The sequence below is a fragment of the Trichoderma harzianum genome (assembly GCF_003025095.1).
Source record: "Trichoderma harzianum CBS 226.95 unplaced genomic scaffold M431scaffold_1, whole genome shotgun sequence".
NCBI lineage: Eukaryota > Fungi > Ascomycota > Sordariomycetes > Hypocreales > Hypocreaceae > Trichoderma > Trichoderma harzianum.
The window spans coordinates 3,294,043-3,318,220 of NW_020209249.1; the positions used below are offsets into that span (position 1 = coordinate 3,294,043).

Genomic DNA, 24,178 nt, shown 5'->3' on the forward strand with positions numbered 1-24,178 from the left:
ATGTAATTTCACCTTTTCAAGTTTTAGACTGCAACATGATGAATCAACCGTTTTCCGTTATCCAAAATGTAAAGTAGAGGGGATATTGTAAATGGGCATGTGATTTTCTACAGCCTCCATCGTGATGGCGATAATGCGGGGAAGATGTGCCGGACCACGGATCTGGGGATTTCGGCATCTAAAAAAGGCCGGTTCTCATATATTCCACGATTGGCTGGGCACAGTGGCCCATTTATTAAGACCGTATAGTTGAACGATTACCGTCGGTTGATGTTTATTACAAAAACTATGCATAGGATTTATAAACCCGAATAATTTGTCCAACTCATGTGAAAATGATCCGGTCGACCGAACTTAACAAACGTATAAATATCATGTCATTTGCCGATATGGAGGGTCTCTGTCGACAATCTCAAGTCCGGTGCAATATACTCGAACACTTAGACCAATATGCTTCCTCTTTTATTATACGCTGCTGCCGCTACGGCTGCTAGCACAACCGGCCTGCGGGAGCTAAGCAATCTCGTCACATTCGGAGACAGCTATACAGACGAAGGCCGTCTCAACTACATCTTTGCCAACAATGCACTACCTCCTCCAGGCCAGCTTCTACCCGTGAACAATGCAACGTCAGTAGGCGGTTATGCCTGGCCAAGACTCGTAGCACAAAAGACGGGAGCCAAGCTCTACGACTATGCCGTCGCCGGCGGCATGTGCTCTGATAGCGTCACCCAGCACTTTCTCAGCAATATCAATGGGCCATTCCCATCCATCTTGGATTACGAGGTTCCGGCTTTCAAGACAGATCTCGGCTACAAGGGCTTGTATCCAAATAGGAGACCAGACAACACTGTCTACGCGCTCTGGATCGGTACTAATGATCTAGGAATTGACGGATTCTTGGGCAACAACCAAGTCAATGGCGCCACCATTACAGACTTTGTAGAGTGTGTCTGGAAAGCTTTTGACGGCGTTTACAAGCTGGGAGGCAGGCAATTTGTACTTCTCAACGTGCTGCCACTACAGCTCTCGCCGATGTATGCTTCTATCGCGAACGGCGGAACGGGAAACAATGAGTATTGGGGAAACAAGGCAACATACAACACCACGGACACTCAGTATAAGATGGAGGAATTTTTGACCAGCGCCAACACAATGTTCGCCACGGGAGCGCCGTATAACCTCCTGGTCAAGAAGCGCTGGCCAGGGGCTACTGTCAGCTTACTGGACGTGCACTCGCTGTTGCTGGATTTGCGTTCAGATCCAACCAAGTACTACACAGAGCCGGTTGACATTACCGGATCCTGGAGAGGATGCGGAGACTCGGGATGTTTCCAGTCGACAGAGCCGCAGTCGAACTTCGTGTGGTGAGTGTTTCATGGCGTGACTTTGAGATGAAATAGGTGAAAGTTGGGGTTCTGACTTAAGATAATAGGTACGACGAGGTGCATCCATCGGAGAGGACATGCGAGCACGTTGCCGATGAGTTTATCAATCTGCTGGAAGGAAGATCGAAATACGGCACCATCTACCACTAAGTTGCCTCACTTGATTGTGTGGTGAATAAGTGGCATCCAGAATGCAGCCAGAGTTACAACGGCCTTTGGTGGTCATTGCGCGCTTTATACGTGGAAACATGATTCGAGGCTGAGACAGTAAAGCTGTGTCGACGATTAGGTTGGGCTGGTGGCCGGTATTATTCGTGGAGTAAGCCGGCGTCTTGACGCATAACGTTGCTGAGTGTCTGTGTCAATGAATCACGGATGAGAGAGATTTATAATCGCATTTCAGCTTGTCGTATTTATGGCGACCGGTTAAAACGGGTGCGGACTTGTTTGTAAAATAGTATTGGACATTCCTATCTTGGACTGATGAGAAATGATGATGACGAATGGGCTCATGTTAAGGTTGGAGGCCAACGAGTGATGAGCAAGCAAGCGAAGGTCAGAAAAAGCGAGACTGCAAAATGAATAAGTCCATACATTCAGCAATATAAGCACCCAATCAGTTTATCAAACAGGCGCAGTATAAAAATACTACTACTAGGTAAGTCGTAAATAAATAGAAATATAATAACAGCTACTAGAGAAACATAGATATAGTGGCAGTTACTACTAGATAGAGAAATATACAGAGTAGATAACTTGAAAAGTTAGAATTGGGGGCATATTATTTAAGGCATGTGTGTCCGTAATCTTCCCAGTCTCGGTTTTTCTGTCCCCCGCTTGGCAAGATACAAGTTATGAAAGATACATGGTCAATTTCATGTTAAAGTTGTGGCTAAATTTATGTAGTACGAAGTTGATATGATATGATATTATTCCTCTTGGTAGTATATACCTCTTACCTGGATAGCTCTGCTGCTGTTCCTCAGTACCTGATACCGGCACATCACTTCTACTTGATCAAAAGCCAAAGAATCTCCTCAATCATCAACAATCTTATGTCTTTCGGGAACTCTCCAGCTTATTCAGCAGAGGCACGGCCCGAGGCTTGCAGCCCGACTTTGCTCATCTCATCAGATCCAATCAATCCCATAAGCTGGCCAAGTTACACAAGCCGTCGCATTTTTCCGAGCGCCAGCAAAACTTTGCTGCTCCATCTGCAAAACTATAAATAAACACGCGCAGATAGGAATATATAAAAACAAGGACAATTCTCTCGTGTTGATTCCCTTGCAGTCAATCATCTCAATCCATAAAAATTACTACATTTGCCCTTTATTTCTGTCCATCTCTGGTATCTTTTGGCGATACTCCCAGCGCATCGAAATCGGCATCTCACGTCATTTCGCGACTGCAAAGGACAGGCTAGGCCACTTTCGCGCTTCTCTGACCCGCTAAGGCCATTTTCCATCTACAACTTCTTCTCAGCCAATCCGTCCGTCCAACTACATATAATCTACAGCACCGAGTCTCGCCACTTTACCTCGCCATTCCTCCCTCGCCATCGCCATCGCCCTCTGGACACGACACGACCGGTGCAATCCATCGCCAGCCATGTACGCGAACAACTACGGCTTTGGCAATGCCGCGCCCAACTTCAACCCCGCGGGCACACCGCAGCCAGGAATGCAGCCGGGCCAGCAGGTCATGTTCAACCGCCAGCAGCAATTCGCCGGCATGGCGCCTCAAGGGGCGTTTCCGGGAGCGAACCCGCACATGATGGCCGACGCAAACTCGGCAAACTCCATGATGCAGTCGCAAGGCATGATGCCGTCGCAGGGCATGCCGGGCATGCAGCCAAACAATCAGAGTGCGTCTCTCTACCTCCCTCCCCTGTAGCCAGCAGTCGCGCGACAGGGCAAACGGTCATTGGATGTACCAACACTAACCCGCGTTGCAAACAGTGGCCTACCAGCAGCAATTCCCCGGCGCGGCATACGGCCAAGTCCTCCCCGCGGGCGTCGGGCCTCAGGGCTTCGTTCCGAATAACTACATGATGGGTGCCGGAATGCCGGGCTTCCCCATGGGCCAGCCCGGTATGCCTCAGCAGCAGCAGATGATGATGCAACGAATGCAACAGCAGCAGCAAGCTCAGCAGCAGCAACAGCAACAGCAACAGCAACAGCAAGCTCAACAGCAGCAGCAGCAGCAGCAGCAGCCGAACCAGGCCATGGGCCAGGTGTCGACTCCCCAGAGACCCCCGAGCACAGCCCAAGGAACGCCGACAAACATTATGCCTCCCCAACAGCCTCAATTCTCGACTCCGCAGCCCATGTCCCAGGGACAGACGCCGACAAATCAACAGCAAATGGGATTGGGCACCCCTCAGACACCGACATTTTCCTCCAATCCGGCCAGCGGCATGGCTGGTCCCCCAAGTGGTGCAGTACCTATGAGCCCTACAACAGAGGCTCTGGAAAAAGAGAGGTTCGCACTGCTGTTAGACATCAACCACGAGCTACTATACGAGTCGATCCAGATTCAGACAACGCTACAAGAAATGAAAAAGGAGTTTGCCGCTGTTAATGGCAACATCCCAGACAGGAAACCTTCCGAGGAGGAGAACCACTTCCAACAAGACTATCTGCAGTATGTTGAACATGCCAAAATATTGACACAGACACACAAAACTAATGGTTCATAGTTGCATGCGACGATTACAAGCAAATCTGTCATATATGGCTGCACTAGCAGATAGGAAGCCCGAAGTCAAGGGACCGCCTTGTCCAGCATATCTCAGTGCACCTCCGCTCAACCTGACTCTCAGGCCCAGAGCAGTACCGATTGGCGCCGAGAATTCAACAACGCCTCCAGATGCTGTAGCGGATAGAGAAGAGCGGAATAGGTCGATCCAGGATTTGTATCGACGACTCCAAGCTGTCTTCCCCACGTTCGACCCTAAGAAGGAGCCGGCCTTCCGCACGACGGCCTCGGGCCAGAAGCCTAGTAACCCAATGGCTCCGAGCCAACATGCCAGTCCCGCTGCCCAGAGGACACCCCAGCTGCCAAATATGCCTGGCCCGCCAATGAATCTACAGCCCAACCTGGCTTTGCAGTAGGACGATGGAAAGAAGCCTTTTGCGCTGTGTAGTAATTTGGGACGTTTTGCGGACGTCTGTGGACGTAATGGAAGAACAGGAATAGCAGGGAAGGGAAAGCGGGCCTGCGATTCCCGCTATCCTGTTGGCGTTTTCGACTTAGAGGCTTGATTTCGGTTACTTGGTTATATGATACCACTTGGTATTGCGTTTCCTCACCTTTGGATTTGGGGGGAGACCACATGACAGCGACGTTGCTTGGAGACGCATACACTCATGAAGCATAAAATGACGAAACTCTCTCGGGAGGCATGCTTGCTTAGATTAGCTGTACCTATCTATTTCTTATACACTAGCTAGTACTTGTATAACTCCTTTACAGTGCTGACGAGCGGTTAGCCATGTGAGTATTTGGATTCTGTGTGATGGGATAGTCTCTACTACCACGTCCTATTGACTCTTTACCTATGACGTTACACAAACTAGGAGTTCTCAAGAAAGGGGTATATCATGTGATACTCGGAGATTTTGTCAACGTATCTGTCCTACTTAATGAAGGTGTATGCCTTTGGTGTGACAGTACATGTCCGTGATGGCTTTAGCAAAGTGATAGCCTCATCTGATATGCAAAACCCGATCTAGAGTGTAGATCTGCTAGCGCCACGCTAAAGATTTAGCTACAGTCTCCCGGTGGGCCATTGAAATACGAGTATAACGTCGAGAGTTCATATTTGTCCTCCATGTCACTTTGTCACCTCAGCCTCAAGATAGAGTAGGTACCTGTAAACTTTGTTATATATAGATGGATATGCGCGAATATGAGAGAAAATTAGGGCTTAAGTATTATTTTCTTTGTGAGAGGCCGCCCTGTGGCAGACAAAGTTACGTCTTGAGCAATTTCTCAGATCCATTTAACAATACATATGCTATCCTTAAATTGAAGTCCCATCTTGCTTCTGCTCAACAATTCTTGATCTCTGCCTGATATTTAGAGTAAAGATATTACATTGTAATCCATAATTATTTCAGTGTTACATTATTCCACACGCCATGGCACAGAAAACAGACCCCCTCCCACCATATCATCTTCCTAAGGAGAATAGGTGTACGTGTCCGCGTCGCCCAGCTCCCTCGTACATGGACAATTTCACTGATTCCTTGCTTAAATAGCCGTCAGGACGCCTCCTGAAATGAATAGAACTGAGCAGCTCATCTGGTGGCGCGGTGAGGATCGCATCGTCAACAACACCGTCAATTCTGCCCATGTTACACTTGCCAGACGTGGCTACAAGATTCAGCAAATGCTGGGCATTCCCAATCAATACGGCATGTTTTCGTCCGGTCCTGCTCGCCTACAAGCTTATGAAGGGTATTTGGTGGCACATTTAGCTTTCCTCCTTTTGTTCCTTATTGTTGTTGCAGCGGTTCTTATGCTGCGTTATCTTGTCGAGTCGAGAGAATTCTCGATTCTTAAATTAGTATCGGCTTATTTGATGTTTGCGATTCCCCTGATTGCCATTGCTTGGCTGATAGTGGTTTTCCATCGTCGCCGTTCGCCGGATTATGTCTGGACCAAAGGTTGGAAATTACACACGGTATAGCGGATGCAAGTCATGAATTTGCTTCAAGATAGCTACAATAAAGAGCTTGAATTCTGCTGTGTTTTCTCTCTCGAGGGAATTGGCCTTTAGGTATCTTGTAAACGTGACAGGTGGTCATGGAAGAAGATAAAAGCCGTAATCAGCGTTCTACTCGAGAGCGAGTGTGACATCACAGATATGAATTTGGCAAAATACGAGTTGGCAGTAAGATGGATGTTTCGGATGTCGTTTTGTGGATTTTTACTACGGGAAATATGAAAGGAGGTGTCTACTTCTACCCAGGTACCTATATATTGTAGTGGCGCATAAAATTCCAGGTACTGCTGATAATGGCCAAAGAAAAAAGGTAAGCTGGTGAATTTGTGCATGCGTTTCCCGCCGAAATGCCTCAAGTAGCCTTCATGACAAAACTCTGAACATGTATTCTGGCCTCTACACCAAAGTTTAACAGAGGGCTTCGAAACTCAGAATCTGCCATTGAGACTGTTGTTAGATACATTTTTGGGAAGCTCTAGGTTGCTGGTGGAATATTCTATTATACTTTCATTCTCTCTTATAAAAAGAAGTGCCACCATTCATCAGAAAATAATGAACCTCCCCTTACACCAATTTACATCTTCATCTACACGACCATTTGGCTGCTCTCATCAGCCATGTCTTCAACGTATCCAACAACTCCCACTCCTCCCCCTCCCCCTCATCTTCGCCCTCCCTCTGATGTTCCTCCTCAAGGTAAGATCAACGCAGTGATAACTGCGCTTCGCCGGCTCACCTTCCGATCAGAGCAACTCGCTGACTTCCACCAGAAAATGCAACTGCTGAGGCCTCCAGACCGTCAAGAGGTGCCAAGAGAGGTACCATGAAGACCGTCAGGTTATTATTTGGCCGCCAAGTGCAAAATGGCCAGCCAAACCCCGTCCTCGTTACAATAGCCACCCGAGGCTACAACATCCAGTCCCGCGTTTTGCATATTCCTGACTCGCTCGGCATATTCACACGCGGCGGATCTCCTCGCCGATCAGCGTACGAGGGTTACGTGTTTGTATATGCATCCTTATACCTTCTACTCGTGGCCCTCATGTTCTCATGTTGTATAATGGTTCTGGAAGACCTTGGAATTCACTCTCCGTGGATACCGATATCTTTTGTAATCATGTACATCACGGTGGTGATATTTATATGGGGAATAGTGCTTTACAGCCCCCGGCGCATGCCTTTCTATAATTGGGGAGATAGCCCGGAGGTGCTGAGGGTGTAATGGTTGGGCGATTTGTATGGATCTTTGCGAATTGAACGGCCTGTTCTACTGGCGATGGTTACCTACCTAATGTTTTGGTTAATGGTACCCTATGAAGTAGTATTACATGGTATATTGATACTATTTGCAACTTTGGAAGACAGAAGAGCAAATACCCTTTTCTACATAATTTCTTTCCAACTAGTGAATATTTTGAAGTAGATGAAGCATCAAATGGAGACTACCAGTACACTTCAAGTAGACGATTGTTGACCGGCACTATTGAGAAAGCTGTTGATTGAATAGAATCCATTCTTCATTACAGTACTGTAGTTGCCAGAAGGCCAAGCATCAACACACCTGGCGTAGACTTTCCGTACATAGGTAGGTAGGTAGGCAGGAATGAAGGTCACCTCGGATGGCATCTAGTTCTCTTCCATCATGGAAGAAATTTACAGACTAAACTCAATCTCATTAGCCCCGAGTTACCAAGGTTCAAGGTGAGAATAACTTGTACGATAGACAATTACACATCGCAACCGCTTACCTACGGGTTCGACTAATCGAAATAAGAGCAAATCAGGATGCTCGTCCCCCAACCATCTTTGCATCTTTTTTTGGCTTGCCGTGATCCACATGGTGGGAACAAAGCAAGAGAAAAAAAAGATCTGCGGAGGCGTTTGGATGGTGCTCCACAAACAAGATGGTGGTAAAAACATGTGCTTCTGGTAGAGGAAGAGTCTCGTGACATCAGGAGAGCCGGTTTCCTGCTTCACAACGTGCTCGTACAATGCCAATCTCGAGATATCTGTATTCTAAAATCCATCTCTCCTTTCCGCTCTGGTCATACAGTTTGCCTCGTGCTTGTTCAAACACTCAACGACGCATCGTATCTCGTGTGAACCGGGGAGGCAACAATGAATCCATCACCGATGGAGGGGTCAATCTTATTCGATCCATTGAATTTTTTTTTTTTTTCTTTTGGGGGTCCCAGGGCCGCTGCGGGGTCCATTTAGTGCGTGGGCTTCTGAAGGAATACCACGCAAACGCCTGCAAACATCCATCATAGGCAATCTAGAGCCCCCCGAGCAGCGCCGCCATTGGCCCATCTGGCTGGTGGCGGTGGAACGGGCGCTGTGATCTCAGCTGCATTGGCCAATGGCAGGGCGCTGGCTCTCAACATTTTGAGGCTAATCCGCGCCAGTCGTGGCTTGATGATGGTATTGATTGGCAAGAGAAAAAAAAAAAATAAGATGGTGTCAAATCCGCCGAGATTTTTTTTCTCTTCCTTTTCCTTTCTTCTTCCTCCTCCTCAACTACGGCAAGAGCATCCTTCAAGCTTCTTTCTTTCTCTCCATACTCTCTGAAGGACGCCTTGCAATTGTTGAGGAAGCAGATGACAGCGAGGTAGCTTTTGACCTGCCCGGGAGAAGCTCTGAAAACGAGTTTTTCGTGTCAGTCGCCAGCAAACCTTCGCCCCTCACTTTCTCTTCATCACCATCTTTTGCCCCGCCTTGGGTATCGTCAGTAACAAGACAGCTGGGGAAAAAGCTTCTTGAACGGCGAAAAATCAGGAGTTGCTTTCTGCTGAACCTCAATCACACAAAAGAGGAAAAGAAACCAACTTTCTACACCAAAAAAAACATGGCTGTTCAGCTCCTCAAGCCCGCCTCGGCCAGCTATGGCAGCAGCGAGCGCCTCGTCTGCCTTGAGCTCGAGGATGGCTCAACCTACCAGGGTTACAGCTTCGGTGCTGAGAAGAGCATCGCCGGAGAGCTGGTTTTCCAGACCGGCATGGTGGGCTACCCCGAATCCATCACAGACCCCTCATACCGCGGCCAGATCCTCGTCATCACCTTTCCCTTAGTCGGAAACTATGGTGTCCCTTCGCGGGAGACGCTGGACGAGCTGCTCGGCGACCTGCCTGCCCACTTTGAGTCGTCCCAGATTCACATTGCCGGTCTTGTTACCGCTTCCTACTGCGGCGAGGACTTCTCCCACTTCCTTGCTACCTCCTCTCTGGGCACATGGCTCAAGGAGCAGGGCATCCCCGCCATGTATGGCGTGGACACCAGAGCCTTGACCAAGAGGATCCGTGAAAAGGGTAGCATGCTGGGCAAGATGAGACTTGCCAGCATTGCCGCTGCTGCCAACGGCGCGGCCAATGGCCTCGCCTCTCTCGACGAATTCGAGGCAATTGACTGGGTAAACCCCAACACACAGAACTTGGTGGCACAGGGTGAGTTTCCCCATCTGCCTCCCTTTTTACTAGATAAAAAAACCACAAAGAGACAATATGCTCATGCCTTTCGTAGTATCCGTCAAGGAGCCCAAGTTGTATAAGCCTCCCGCGTCCGTTGTTGCTCGCAAGCATCCCTCCGGCCGGACAATCCGTGTTCTCTGTGTCGATGTTGGTATGAAGTACAACCAGCTTCGATGCTTCCTCAAGCGAGGTGTCGAAGTCGTAGTTGTCCCCTGGGACTATGATCTGGCCAAGGCTGCCGGTGAGGAGTACGACGGTCTCTTCATCTCCAACGGTCCTGGTGACCCAGCTGTCCTTGAGAGCACTGCCAAGAACATTGCCGCCGTCATGGAGACCAACAAGATCCCCATCTTCGGCATCTGCTTGGGCCACCAGCTCATGGCCCGCGCTTCTGGCGCAAAGACCGCCAAGATGAAGTTTGGTAACCGCGGCCACAACATCCCCTGCACAAGCATGGTCACTGGAAAGTGCCACATCACTTCCCAGAACCACGGTTTCGCTGTGGATGCCGCCAGCCTACCCGCCGGCTGGACAGAGCTCTTCGTCAACGCCAACGATGGCAGCAACGAGGGTATCATGCACGTTGAGAAGCCATACTTTAGCGTCCAGTTCCACCCCGAGAGCACACCCGGCCCTCGTGACACAGAATATCTCTTTGACGTCTTCATCAACACCATGGCCAACTGCGCTGAGAACCCTGCTCTTCTCAAGGCCCCCGTCGCTTTCCCCGGCGGAACCATTGCGGAGAACGAGAGGCTTCACCCTCGCGTTTCTGTCAAGAAGGTCCTTGTTCTTGGCAGTGGTGGTCTCAGCATTGGTCAAGCTGGCGAGTTCGATTACTCTGGTAGCCAGGCCATCAAGGCTCTCAAGGAGGAAGGCATCTACACTGTCCTCATCAACCCCAACATTGCCACCATTCAGACTTCAAAGGGCTTGGCCGACAAGGTCTACTTCCTGCCTGTCAACGCCGAGTTCGTTCGCAAGGTCATCCTGTATGAGCGACCCGATGCCATCTACGTCACTTTCGGTGGCCAGACTGCTCTGCAGGTCGGTATCCAGCTCAAGGATGAGTTTGAGAGCCTTGGCGTCAAGGTTCTGGGTACGCCCATCGACACCATCATCACTACCGAGGACCGAGAGCTCTTTGCCCGAAGCATGGACTCCATCGGCGAAAAGTGCGCCAAGTCAGCCTCGGCCAGCAATGTGGACGAAGCTCTCCACGTCGTCAAGGACATTGGCTTCCCCGTCATTGTCCGTGCCGCCTATGCCCTCGGTGGTCTGGGCAGTGGTTTCGCCAACAACGAGCAGGAGCTGCTTGATCTCTGCCACAAGGCTTTCGCCGCCAGTCCTCAAGTCCTGATTGAGAGAAGTATGAAGGGATGGAAAGAAATCGAATACGAAGTCGTTCGAGATGCCCAGGACAACTGCATTACTGTCTGTAACATGGAAAACTTTGACCCTCTTGGTATCCACACTGGTGATTCCATCGTGGTCGCCCCCTCTCAGACCCTCTCAGATGAGGACTACAACATGCTCCGAACAACGGCCGTCAACGTCATTCGACACCTTGGCGTTGTCGGTGAGTGTAACATTCAGTATGCCCTGAACCCCTTCTCTCGGGAGTACTGCATTATTGAGGTCAACGCTCGATTGTCCCGATCCTCTGCCTTGGCCTCCAAGGCCACAGGTTATCCATTGGCCTTTATTGCTGCTAAGCTGGGTCTTGGAATTCCTCTCAAGGAGATTAAGAACTCGGTGACCAAGGTCACCTGCGCCTGCTTCGAGCCTTCTCTCGACTACGTTGTCGTCAAGATGCCCAGATGGGACTTGAAGAAGTTCACTCGTGTCTCTACTCAACTCGGTTCTTCCATGAAGAGTGTCGGTGAAGTCATGAGCATTGGTCGCTCGTTTGAGGAAGCCATTCAAAAGGCTATCCGAGCCATCGACTTCCACAACCTTGGCTTCAACGAGACCAAGGCTCTCATGAGCATCGACGACGAGCTGCAGACGCCCTCTGACCAGCGTCTGTTTGCTATTGCCAATGCCATGCACCAGGGCTACTCCGTCGACAAGATTTGGGAAATGACTCGAATCGACAAGTGGTTCCTCCGAAAGCTCAAGGGACTGAGCGACTTTTCCAAGCAAATGACTCAGTTCACCACCGTCGATATTGCACAGAACCCCAGCATCCTTCTCCAGGCCAAGCGTCTGGGTTTCTGCGACCGACAGCTGGCCAAGTTCTGGAGCTCCAACGAAATCGCTGTCCGCCGCCTCAGGCTCGAGGCTGGCATCCAGCCTTTTGTTAAGCAGATTGACACGGTTGCTGCCGAGTTCCCTGCCTTTACCAACTACCTGTACCTCACTTACAACGCGTCTGAGCACGATGTTGACTTTGAGGACCATGGCGTCATGGTTCTTGGCTCTGGTGTGTACCGTATTGGCTCGTCTGTCGAGTTCGATTGGTGCTCTGTCCGTGCCATCCGCACCCTGCGAGCCACCGGCCACAAGACCATCATGGTCAACTACAACCCAGAGACGGTGAGCACAGATTACGACGAGGCAGACAAGCTGTACTTTGAGAACATCACGCTCGAGACGGTTCTGGATATTTACCAGTTGGAGAATGCACACGGCGTTCTTGGTGCCATGGGTGGCCAGACCCCCAACAACATTGCCCTTCCTCTGCACCGCGCTGGAGTCAAGGTGCTGGGTACCTCACCTGAGATGATTGATACCGCTGAGAACCGATACAAGTTCTCTCGTATGCTGGACCGAATCGGCGTCGACCAGCCTACCTGGAAGGAGCTTACTAGCTTCGAGGAAGCCAGGGCTTTCTGCCAGGCAGTGTCCTACCCTGTGCTGGTCCGCCCTTCATACGTCCTTTCTGGCGCTGCCATGAACACTGTTTACTCTGAGAAGGACCTGGAGAGCTACCTGGCCCAGGCTGCCGAGGTCTCTCGCGAGCACCCAGTCGTCATTACCAAGTACATTGAGAACGCAAAGGAGATTGAGATGGACGCTGTCGCCAAGGACGGTGTTATGGTCGGCCACTTCATTTCCGAGCACGTGGAGAACGCTGGTGTTCACTCCGGTGATGCCACGCTCATCCTGCCCCCTCAGGATCTTGAGCGCACTACCATCGATCGCATTGTCGAGGCCACTCGCAAGATTGGTGCCGCTCTGAACGTGACTGGCCCTTTCAACATCCAATTCATTGCCAAAGACAACGACATCAAGGTCATCGAGTGTAACGTCCGAGCTTCCCGCTCGTTCCCATTCGTTTCCAAGACCATGGGTGTTGACCTCATCGAGATGGCCACCAAGGCCATTATGAACCAGCCCTTCCAGGAGTACCCTCCCACGGATATTCCTCCGGACTGCGTTGGTGTCAAGGTGCCTCAGTTCAGTTTCTCTCGTCTCTCCGGAGCCGACCCCGTCCTTGGTGTCGAAATGGCTTCTACTGGTGAAGTTGCCTGCTTCGGTGTCGACAAGAACGAGGCATACCTCAAGGCTCTCCTGTCCACTGGATTCAAGATCCCCAAGAAGAACATCCTGCTGTCCATTGGTTCGTACAAGGACAAGAAAGAGATGCTGCCGTCGGTGCAGAAGCTGCAGAAGATTGGCTACAAGCTGTTTGCCACTGCTGGTACCGCCGACTTTTTGCAGGAGCACGGCGTTCCCGTCCAGTACCTCGAAGTCCTCGGTAAGGAGGAGGACAAGGAGTCGGAGTTTTCGCTCACGCAGCACCTGTCCAAGAACACGATTGACCTGTACATCAATCTGCCTTCCAACAACAAGTACCGCCGCCCGGCCAACTACATGAGCAAGGGTTACCAGACTCGTCGTATGGCCGTTGACTACCAGATCCCCCTGGTGACCAACGTCAAGAACGCCAAGATCCTCATTGAGGCCATTGCCCGAAGCTTCGAGCTCAACGTTGCCAAGCGCGATTACCAGACTAGCCACAAGACGGTTGTCCTGCCCGGCCTGGTCAACGTTGCGGCTTTTGTTCCCGGTCTTGTCACCCCCCAGAGCCACGACATGGAGATTGTCACCAAGGCCTCCATCTCTGCGGGCTTCAGCATGATCCGTGTCATGCCTCTCGGTCTCGAGGGTGCCATCACTGACGCCATCACTCTGAGGGCTGCTCAGCAGAACAGCAAGCTCGGCGACTTCTGCGACTACAACCTGTCTGTCTCTGCCACTTCAGAGAACGACAGCCAGATCAGCGCCCTTGCCGGTGAAGTCGGCTCCCTCTTTATTCCCTTCAACCACCTGTCTGGCAACATTAGCAAGGTGGCTGCCGTCACAGCCCACTTTGACGCCTGGCCGACGCACAAGGTCATTGTGACCGATGCCAAGCTGACTGACCTGGCGTCGATCCTGTTGCTTGCTTCGCTGCACAACCGCCGCATTCACGTTACTTCGGTTACGAACAAGGACGACATTCGGCTGATTGCGCTGTCCAAGGCCAAGGGTCTGCGTGTTTCTTGCGACGTCTCCATCTATTCTCTCTACCTGTCTACCAAGGACTACCCTGAGCTTGACCGACTCCTCCCCACCCCCGAGGACCAAGCTGCTCTCTGGGAGAACATGGCACACATTGACGTCTTCTCCGTCGGAAGCCTGCCTTACCAGCTCGCCGAGTCCCTGGGTCACAAGGCTGACACGTCCAGCGGCGTTGCGGATGCCCTTCCGCTCCTGCTGACCTCTGTCACCGAAGGCAAGCTGACGGTTGACGATCTCAAGGAGAAGCTTTACCAGAACCCCATGGAGATCTTTGAGCTCCATGATCAGGTCGGTACCAGCATCGAGGTTGAGATTGATCGTCCTTACCAGGTTCTCCCCGGCAGCGTGTGGTCACCGTTTGAGGGCCGTGTGATGCGCGGATCTGTCCGCAGGGTCACTTTCCAGGACGCCACCGTCTGCTTGGACGGCGAGCTCCTGCCAGTCCCCCCCAAGGGCAAGGATATGTCTTCGCACAACATTTCTCGCGACATCCCCGTCTCTCCCCCTCTGAAGCCCGCCATGGGCCTCATTACCCAGGTCACCGAGAGCCCCAAGCCCAGACAGCAGGCCGCGTTCAGCAGCCCCAAGATTGCGGCTAGGTTCCGCAACATGGAGGGACTGGGCTCGCCCGCCAGACTGGGAAGTGCCGTGGATGAGTTGGGTCTGTCTCTGTCACCCCAGCCCGCCGCCAGCTCCCCTCTCCAGCAGCTGCTGTCGCAGCCCAACTCGTTCAAGAACTCTCACGTTCTGTCTGTGAAGCAGTATACCCGAGCTGACCTGCACTTGCTCTTTACTGTTGCCCAGGAGATGCGACTTGGCGTTCAGCGCGAGGGCGTCTTGAACGTCCTCCGCGGACGTGTTCTCTGCACGCTCTTCTACGAGCCCTCTACTCGCACCTCGGCCTCGTTTGATGCTGCCATGCAGAGACTTGGCGGACGCACAATTGCGATTTCGACGTCGAGCTCGTCTGTTCAGAAGGGCGAGACGCTGCAGGACACTCTGCGAACGCTGGCCTGCTACGGAGATGCAGTTGTCTTACGCCACCCCCAAGAGACCTCTATGGACATTGCAAACAAGTACTGCCCCGTCCCTGTTGTCAATGGCGGAAACGGTAGCAAGGAGCACCCGACCCAGGCATTCCTCGACCTCTTCACCATCCGTGAGGAGTTGGGCACTGTTCAGGGCCTGACGATTACCTTCCTGGGTGATCTCCTGTATGGCCGACCGGTCCACTCGCTGGTGTACCTGCTCCAGCACTACCAGGTCAAGGTTCAGCTGGTCTCCCCCAAGGCTCTGTCTCTTCCTGCCAAGGTGAGAGAGCAGCTGATTGCTTCAGGACAGCTACTGGTGGAGTCTGAGGCTCTGACACCCGAGATCCTGGCCCGCAGTGACGTCTTGTACTGCACGCGTGTTCAGAAGGAGCGGTTTGAGAGCGTGGAGGCTTATGAGAAGGTCAAGGATTCATACCGTGTGGATAACGCTACGCTGAAGAATGCCAAGAGCTCCATGGTTGTGATGCACCCTCTGCCCAGGAACGAGGAGGTGGCCGAGGAGGTGGACTTTGACCAGAGGGCGGCGTACTTTAGACAGGTAAGCACGACTCCCCAGCGAAATGAGGAGGTGAATTGGCTAACATTGATTTACAGATGCGGTATGGTCTTTACTGCAGGATGGCGCTCCTGGCACTTGTTATGGCTAGCTCGTAAAGAGGCTATATTTTGTCAGACGCGGCGGCGCATTTTCCCAAAGACTGTACACAGTAGATTTTCTTTCGTTTCGATTTTCACATTCGATGGTTTCTTTTGGGTGGAAGGCGAATAGCACGGCTCGGTTTATTCAAAAAGGCGGTATGATGTAGAAGGTTATTTCTTTTTCTTTTTTCCGGACGTTACGTGTTAGAGTACGTCCTAGGTATAAAACCCGTATTTCAGCAAAGGGCAACATTTGCTTCATTTGGAGGGTTTTTTGGGTTTGTGTGGCGTTGAAGCCAGCAGACCGTAGATGATATTCGTATGATACCCAATAAACATGTTTGTATACGCATACGTATTTTTATACGTATGCGTATGTGCGTACGTATGTACGTATGTGCGTTCCGTGCGTTTTGCGTGTATGTGTGTTTTGTATGTGTGTGTGTTTTGTGTGTAGGTTCATTTGAGAGGTGAGTTTTGTATATATCTTTACAGGTATGTTTACTTCGACATTTTTTCAAACATTAGCAATTGTACAACTCAACACTCGAAAACAACAATTATACAACTCTAAGAGTTTCAATGAGAAGCAATTAATTTCACTTGATCAAGCCGTTGAATCAAACCAACCGACTTCAAATAGTAGAGTACAAGACTCCGGCTCTTCAATGCTTTGTCATCAAAGACACTGGCTTTGTAGTGGAGAATCTGGGAACGTCCAGCGTCCAATTGACTAAAACAAACCAATCAAGACGGAATTCAAGAACCACCTCGGCAAAGTACAGTCTACTCACTGTTTTGGTATTGAAAGTTAGCGAAAACAGTGTAGATGCTACACCAATTCCCAGATCCCCACGGCTAAAAGCGCCTCATTCGATTTCGAGAGCGTCATGCAATCGGATGGCTGCCCCACTTTTCGCACCTCTTCTTTCCCTCAAACTCGCTGCCTTTTTCATTTCTAAGAACTTCATTTTACTTTAAATCCATGATGACGATGATTCACTGCTCAAACTCATAATCTTGTAATAAACCGTTTATTTAAAGTCCATCATCACAGCTGTGCTCCTACTTTCTTCTTTCAAGAGAGGGGGGATCAGCTTTCGTATGCAAAAGCTACTGGCTTGATTTTGATGAGATATTCAGGCTTGCGATATTTCGCTTCGACGGCCACGACGAGGACGAGGATGGCTTTGTATCGCCGGCCTTCGACGGTGCTCACCACTGAGGAGGAGAAGCTGATTTGTACGTCTCTTTCACTGTGTCCATGTCTGTGTCTCTCTCTACCTCACTCACTCATCATGCCTGGCTCATCTCTCATGACTCATCCCCTCAACACCATAACCTCAACATCACCACCCCCTTTCACACCCCATCATACAGCATCATGTCAAACAAAACTAACACTCCTCAAAAAAACAGTCGCCCCAGCAGGCCACCACCCCCACGGCCAAGCCCCCCAATTCACCCTCTCCCAACTCCACCGCTCCGACCTCGACCCAACTTCCCCCATCCCCCAATTCAACGCCTGGTTCTCCCTCGCCCAGCGCACCCCGTCCATCTCCCAGCCCGAAGCATGCACCTTGTCCACCGCCCACCTCCCCTCCGGCCGCGTCTCCTCCCGCATCGTCTACCTCAAGGAGCTCGACCCCCACGGCTTTGTGATGTACACCAACCTCGGCACCTCGCGTAAGGCGCACGACCTGCAGACAAACCCGCACGCCAGCCTCGTCTTCTACTGGCCCCCCTTGCAGCGCCAGGTCCGTGTCGAGGGTATTACGGAGACGAATTCTCGGGAGGAGAGCCAGACGTACTTTGATACTCGCGTTAGAGGTAGTCGTATTGGCGCTTGGGCGAGTCGTCAGTCTGCCGTGCTCAAGCCCCAGCCTTCAGCGAAGCAGCCTGAATCTGGATCCGAGGCTCTGGTAAACGGCACAGATGCCACTACTAACCCAGAGTACGAAGACGACGGCAGAGCCCAGCTGGAAGGCTGGGTCAAGGAGGTCGAGGAGCGCTTCAAGGGCCAGGACAAGATCCCCGTGCCTGACTTCTGGGGCGGCCTGCGCCTTGTCCCTCAGCGCGTCGAGTTTTGGCAGGGCAGGGAGAGCAGGTTGCACGATCGCTTCGTGTACGAGTGGGAGGAGGGCGAGGATGGAAAGGAGGGCAAGTGGCGTTTGGAGAGACTGAGTCCTTGATTCTGCAAAGTCAACCCCGACATACACTACATGCTCTCTATATACATGTAATATTAGAAAAAATGCAACATGTCTGGCATAGAATGCACTAATACAAGGCTCTTGGGTGAAAGAAAAAGGGGAGCAGATAACACAAGAGAGTCAAAAAAGAAAAAAAAAAACAAAGTTCAGATCATGATAGGTGTGGAAAAACATCATATTGGGTATATCATATGCCCCCCCTTTCCACAGGAGGGCATCAAGTGATTACTATGCTCAGTATCCAAAATACAAAAGCTATGTAGCTACTAAATAACAGGATATAAAGTGGTATAAAGAGATGGGTGTCCCATCCAAAAACAGCCATATCCAACTCAGAACCCTCCCAAGTTATGATTCCCGAAAGGCCTTTTTGAGAGTCCCAGGGGTACGTCCATCAGGACAATACCATGCTAGTGACCCTCAAAAAAGCAATAAAAAAAATAAGAATCCTCAATCCAGTGAGCCGAATGTCAGGCCACTATTGCTTCACGCTTTGCAATTCTCCGAAACGCCCTTGTAAATATGCTCATGTCCTCAACATGCTAATAAAGGAATAACAAAAAATGCCGGATATTAGAAAAATGAATAAATGCCCATCGCTTTGTCAAATGACTCGTCAAGTATGCCGAAAACAGAATATGGATAACTTTCCAGCTTTGCGGGATATTCAGCTGAAACATCACCGTTCCTTTTTTGCGCTGCCCCCACATCTTCACAGGCCAAACCCCACGCCAACCGTCGTCTTGGATCGGGTGTGGCTCGGCACAAACTCGCAGTCGCTGCTGGCTGCACTATCCGGAGGCGTGAGTTGGCGAGCTGGCTTCCACCGCGAGCCAGACTCCAGCTCGGCGGCAAGCTGCATGTCGACCATGGCGTCGGTAAGGCAGTCGTCGTCGCAGAGCGGCAGGATCCGATAGTCCAGGCTCTCCATGATGCACCGCTCCGTGACGTTGAGCTGGTCGTTGGACCACAGGCCGCGGCCCCACGCCAGACGGTAGAACTGCGGTGGCTGCTGCGGATCCTGGGTGAACTTGGCCGCGATAACAAGGGCGGCCAGGATGATGATTTCGGGACGTACGGAGTCGATGTGAAGCTGCCGGCGGGGAGCGTCGCGCGGCGTCGATGGAAGAGAGTGTCGCTTGATGAGGGATGGCGACGCTGCGGTCGAGTCGACATCGTCAGGGTGCAGCGGGCACGACAGCGGGCACGACAGCCGCCACGTGCGGGCAAACTTTGTGTCGAGACTGTCGAGGATGCAGACCGCCAGGGCCAGCATCTCCATGGTCAGGTCGGCCCTCGAGAGCATGGCCTGGACAAAGGGCACCGATGCGCTCGCCAGCGACGCCGATGCGGGAATCAGATTGACAAGATGGATGGCGGGACCTGCAACCAAGAATTGTTAACAAAAACTTGATTCGTCCAGGGAGAGCGACAATGCAGATGCAAGCCTTAGGTTGCAGTCGGATTACTCCGTATTCCGCCTTTCCGTGTCCCCATCCATGCAGCCAGCCAAGACAAGACGGTGCAGGGCACAGCAGAGCAGAATACGGAGCAGACCACAGAGCATGGCTCGTAACAAGCTATTTCCAAAAAACTCACCTCGGTATCGCGGATTTAGCGTCTCATCGCCCTCGAGCGATTGGTATTGGTCCACGCTCGCCTTGCTCAGGGTCGGCGGCGGTGTGGGCAGCCTGGACAGGGGCCGGTAGGTAAAGGTTCGCTCATAGTCGGAATCGTCGTCGTCATCTGCCGCAAAGCGGACGTCACGGTTACCTCGTCGCTGCATCGTTGCGGTGTTGAGCTGCGGTTGCGTTTCCGATCTGGTGTGGTGCGAATCGGGTAGGGCCGCTTCCCATTGTTTGCAGTGCAAAGAAAGAAAGACGCCTCTTGTCCAGAAAACCCCAGGTATCACAAATATCCGCCTTGATTTCCTTGCTCTCGCAGTGTTTCTTCTTTTAATTCTCTGCTTTTCTTTTTCTTCTTCTTTTCTTCCTTGTCTGTTTTGTCGTCGTCGTTGTCGTCTTTCGTCCTGCGTGTGTGGTGTGGGGGACAGACCCTGAAATAAGTAGTCCAGCAGCAAGAACAGTACAGTAGCGGTAGCTGATCACGCGAGCAAAGGCGGCAGAGATGCAAACGAGCAATGCCAGCAACAGTAACAAAGCGAGTGGAGGAGCAGTGAATCGAATCGAAGCCGAGCAAGACGCAAGTTGGAAGATCGGTGTGCTAGATATATGAAATCAACGACAGCCGTTACAGGGGACCCCCCTCCCGCTCCGTGCTAGGAGAAAGCTCGCCCGCGCTCATGTTTCTTCGTCTCTCAGGATAAGGCTGAGTCGCTGCTGACTCCAGTGGAGGCGATGCCAAGGCCAGGGAGCCCAGTGACGGTGCGGTGGCGCACCCGCTAGAGCCGCTAAAGCGCCAGCGGAGAGAACGCCAGAAACAACCACGCTAGGGCACTTTCCAGGGGGCTGTTCCAGCGAATAGACGCCTCTCCGCCGCGAACACAGACCCGGAACCCCCCAAAGATCAAGGAAGGGATGCGGCCCCAAGGTGCGTCAAGCTGCGAGGTACGAGTATGTACTTGCTCGCAGTGGCATTCGGCTATGCGATGCGCAGGTACCTGTTCATCGACCCGTAAGGGGAATTGCTTGACAGTAGCATTGTTGATCAATCATTGCAAGCGGTTTCGTTTGCCAGCCCGAGACCCTTCGTGCTTGCTGCAGGTGAGATTTGGGCATGTGAGGTTTTGCTCAATGAGGAGCGGCCAAATCCAAAGCTTATTTGCTCACCAATCTTTGTCGTTCCAAGTCATCCCCTTCTATTCTTAGCCGTCGCCATCTCCGGCTTCACATGTTTGGAGCACGGGCTGCGTCGCACGGCGTGTCACACAAGGCGTCACGGGAAGGAATAAAGAACATTGAACGAGGCACGTTCCAATGTCTTCATGTTGGGGCCAAGCAGTGTTCGGGAGCAACTGCATGTCTGGATGCCAGAACTCCCTGGAGATGCCGTCCACAAACTTCCCCTCTGTGCCGCTGCGCGCGCAACACACCAATCCCGTTGTCGAAGTCATCTTATCGACCAAATTCGAGTACGTAAATGCCTTCGGTCCAGAATTGAAAAGCGCCTGCAAACTGCAGGTACACCCATCGGTGAACCACCATGAGCATGGCAATCCTTGCATGCCATGCCATCGATTATGACATGTCCTCCGAGTCTGAATAGGCTGTAGCAGGCGGTGAATACAGAATTTGTCGTGCTCCAAGGATCACCTTCGCTTACAAGCACCCCGTACATCTCCGTGCATCTTCCAGATCGCGGTTCATTTGGTCTTCAACATGCATCTTGGCATCTCCCTGCCGTTATCAACTCAAGCCCAATCCAGTGCAGCGTGTCTGGCGGCCCCCTTTTTCGGCTTCTAGACGGTTTAAACGTCATGATCCCTGACGAGCCAACCAGTGAATACGAGCCCCCTCTAGTCTCTGCTGCTTCGGCTCGTACGAGAAGCGCCGTTATGGCCGTCCGTGGTTTGGAAACAGTGCGTGCTAAAGCGTGATTTACCGCTCTGCCGACTGGTCTTGACCACCGTCTGCACGCGACTTTCTTCCCACGGTGGAGACGCGGCGAACAAACACCATTGACCCCTTTAATTGTGAATTTTCGTCACGTCCCGGAGCAAAGAGGATGCCGGGATCCCGTTAATTCCAGCTTAGAAGCCTTTTCGTGGCATTCTTCCTTGGCTATTCCAAGCTCATATTTTTGGAAATCGGATTTCGTTTTTAGCTCACTCCGCCTTGGGCCTAACCATGAAAGCGAGATTGCTTTGCTAGCCGATCAATCAACTTTTAAGCTAGATTAATATCTCCCCTCTTGGCAGTTTCAACGACCCCTTGCAGCAAGATGACGAGAGAGCTTGAATTTCATATGTCGATTGTGTCAGTGGTTGTGGTTGTAGTAGTAATCAGTAGACAAAAATGTTAAACCCTGTGGCCCGCTAACATCGTGCGACGGATACGGAGCGTCTGATGATGACTGTCTCACAAAACCTTTTTTTTTTTTTTTTTTTTGTGCGCGGGATGTTGTGTAGCGGTGGCAAACGGGAAATCGAATAGAATCCGTACAGAAGATTCCCAGTCCTTGAATGGTACTGTATGGAGTTCGGAGTTGATTAGAGTCTTGCAAGCGATGTCAGTCTGGAGAGAACGGTGGACCCAGAGTTAGCTCAGGTTGGATTGTCTCGATTTGGACCCCGTTGCCGATGCTGCCGCGGATCATTTGGGCGCCGGGGCCATCTGAATGTTAGTAGTAGTAGTAGTCGTAGATTCGGGGAAAAGAGATTGGCTAGAATCGCACGAGGAAGAGTGGTTGGTGTATCCGGCACCTGCAGTGAGGCTGAGTTTGGGATGGCGGGGCGGCTGTAAATTGTAATGCGAGTGTTCGGCATCTGGGTTTGCCGTGGAAATAATAGGAGATGCCAAGTACTTACAGAAAATTACTCAAAGGGGAATACGGAGGTGAAGATATGAAGAGGGACAAGATGGAAGATAGAAAGGAGATTTGCGACTCAATTTTGAGGCGGAAACTCTGGTAGCAAACGGGAAGGTGTCGTCCGTCTCTGTTCCTGTCATTGCAATAGGCTATCCAGGAGTACCATGTATCATGTCCTAGTACCTACCAGATCCAATACAGGTATGCCGATAATAGCAGATACTCGAAGAAACAGGCGCTATCAGATGAAAGATGTAGAATTCTTCTGTATCTCGTCACACTATAAGTAGCAGGTGAATTTTGGATCTTCATCACTTCCTTTGAAGAGCATTATTGATACGAATAGCCCTTTCGTACCAAGGAATTCGAGGTTATGAATCTGGGTACACGCCAAAGAGTACTTTTCTTATGTCATCATCAACCAAAGCTCAAGAACTGGAAGCTCTATATACACACTCGAATATCTTCAGGTTTCTTCTCATCATTGACCCCGGACACTGAACTCAATCATGGACCACAGACATAATACCGGCAAGCCGTCACCGTCAGGAACTGACCGTTCAGAAACGGTATTACTCACTTACACTCACAAAAGAACCAACACTCCTAGTTCAGAGCATGAGCCTCCAATAGCCAGGCTTCCAACGTGACTATTTTTACAAGCATCAACCAAGCCCTACTTCTAGACAATCAAAGACGACAGTGGGGAGATGCTGAATCTTTGCAGGAAACACAGTGGAGATTTCAATTGCTCCTCTTTTGTTTCATTGATCAAAGCCCAAAGACCAGAGGCGTGCTTACTTACATGTCACCTCCCTCACCCGCGTGACGATGCCAGCGACCAACCCCATCGTGAGCAGCCGCAAGCCCGCAATCACACATGCACATATGACTGGACACAAACAAAAACCATGTCAACGCAAACACTTTCTCTCATTCCCTCCATCCCACAACATTCAACGTGGCTGCTCGTGGCTCGCGGCCTTAATTTCGGTGAGCCACTTAGCGTAGGCATATTTCACACTCAGCTCGTCGCACTAGTAAGTCCTCCCGCATCACGGACATCAACGCCACGGGCTTGTCAGATGCTTGTTGGCAAGCCGCCTCACTTTTTTGGCATGTCAGCCGCAAAAACGCCATGGCCGCTTTGGACCCTGGGGCTAAGCACGGATCGAGTAGCAGCCCTGACTTTTTGACGTATATGCGAACTTTCTGTGGAGTGCGTGATACATATCACATCACAGCTTGACGGTTTGGCAATTTTGTTACGAGTCGTACGAGCTAGTGAGTATAAATGAGGCGACGATATCAGGTTTGCGTCAAATATTTACATTATTTCTCACTTGCTGCGTTCTAGGCGCATGTAAACGCCTTGTGTGGTATGGCCTCGGCTCGGTCCTCATTTAGACAGAAAGGGCTTTGTATTATGTGACATATCCACTCCGACAATAGCATGAAACAGATGATATTTTGAGGCAAGTATAGCGCCGTAGGATTGGACATGGCTCTCATATCCACTGTGACAGAATGATTGCTCACATCAGCCTCTCCTCGGCTTATAGCCTGGCCTATTCGCCAATAAATACTTGAAAATGATGGACAAGATTATTTACAAAGTGGCTGTAATCCAAAATCGTGGCGAGGAATACAATATCATTTTCCAATTATATACATTCGGCCATTTATACCATTT

General features: G+C 51.0%; 7 protein-coding genes across 7 annotated transcripts; 6 read left to right on the forward strand and 1 right to left on the reverse strand.

Moving 5' to 3' along the window:
* Window positions 1-450: 450 nt before the first annotated feature.
* On the forward strand, window positions 451-1,997 carry M431DRAFT_105085 (carbohydrate esterase family 16 protein; the record flags this gene model as incomplete). Its single annotated transcript, XM_024911567.1, has 2 exons — window positions 451-1,367; window positions 1,436-1,997. The coding sequence occupies 2 exons, from the start codon at window positions 451-453 to the stop codon at window positions 1,536-1,538; spliced, it is 1,020 nt and encodes a 339-aa protein (XP_024780710.1). The 3' UTR covers window positions 1,539-1,997.
* A 1,002-nt stretch (window positions 1,998-2,999) lies between these two features.
* M431DRAFT_72685 (hypothetical protein) lies at window positions 3,000-4,504 on the forward strand (the record flags this gene model as incomplete). Its single annotated transcript, XM_024922055.1, has 3 exons — window positions 3,000-3,255; window positions 3,350-4,034; window positions 4,090-4,504. 3 exons carry the CDS (start codon window positions 3,000-3,002, stop codon window positions 4,502-4,504), a joined length of 1,356 nt encoding a protein of 451 aa, XP_024780711.1.
* Window positions 4,505-5,533: 1,029 nt separating this feature from the next.
* On the forward strand, window positions 5,534-6,084 carry M431DRAFT_477431 (hypothetical protein; the record flags this gene model as incomplete). The annotated part of the gene is made up of 2 exons (XM_024915561.1): window positions 5,534-5,588; window positions 5,654-6,084. The coding sequence occupies 2 exons, from the start codon at window positions 5,534-5,536 to the stop codon at window positions 6,082-6,084; spliced, it is 486 nt and encodes a 161-aa protein (XP_024780712.1).
* Window positions 6,085-6,737: 653 nt separating this feature from the next.
* On the forward strand, window positions 6,738-7,342 carry M431DRAFT_990 (hypothetical protein; the record flags this gene model as incomplete). Its single annotated transcript, XM_024925105.1, has 2 exons — window positions 6,738-6,816; window positions 6,891-7,342. 2 exons carry the CDS (start codon window positions 6,738-6,740, stop codon window positions 7,340-7,342), a joined length of 531 nt encoding a protein of 176 aa, XP_024780713.1.
* A 1,300-nt stretch (window positions 7,343-8,642) lies between these two features.
* On the forward strand, window positions 8,643-16,289 carry M431DRAFT_527022 (hypothetical protein). Its single transcript, XM_024920697.1, has 3 exons — window positions 8,643-9,560; window positions 9,637-15,683; window positions 15,740-16,289. The coding sequence occupies exons 1-3, from the start codon at window positions 8,966-8,968 to the stop codon at window positions 15,797-15,799; spliced, it is 6,702 nt and encodes a 2,233-aa protein (XP_024780714.1). The 5' UTR covers window positions 8,643-8,965; the 3' UTR covers window positions 15,800-16,289.
* A 679-nt stretch (window positions 16,290-16,968) lies between these two features.
* On the forward strand, window positions 16,969-17,976 carry M431DRAFT_489819 (hypothetical protein; the record flags this gene model as incomplete). The annotated part of the gene is made up of 2 exons (XM_024916731.1): window positions 16,969-17,026; window positions 17,204-17,976. The coding sequence occupies 2 exons, from the start codon at window positions 16,969-16,971 to the stop codon at window positions 17,974-17,976; spliced, it is 831 nt and encodes a 276-aa protein (XP_024780715.1).
* Window positions 17,977-18,709: 733 nt separating this feature from the next.
* Window positions 18,710-19,783, reverse strand: M431DRAFT_71689 (hypothetical protein; the record flags this gene model as incomplete). Its single annotated transcript, XM_024921940.1, has 2 exons — window positions 18,710-19,380; window positions 19,597-19,783. 2 exons carry the CDS (start codon window positions 19,781-19,783, stop codon window positions 18,710-18,712), a joined length of 858 nt encoding a protein of 285 aa, XP_024780716.1.
* Window positions 19,784-24,178: the final 4,395 nt, after the last annotated feature.

Coding starts and splice junctions, on each gene's coding strand:
- M431DRAFT_527022 (XM_024920697.1), top strand. CDS start 8,966: ATGGCTGTTCAGCTCCTCAAGCCCGCCTCGGCCAGCTATGGCAGCAGC. Junction 9,561..9,636: donor ACAGAACTTGGTGGCACAGG/GTGAGTTTCCCC, acceptor TGCCTTTCGTAG/TATCCGTCAAGGAGCCCAAG. Junction 15,684..15,739: donor GGGCGGCGTACTTTAGACAG/GTAAGCACGACT, acceptor ATTGATTTACAG/ATGCGGTATGGTCTTTACTG.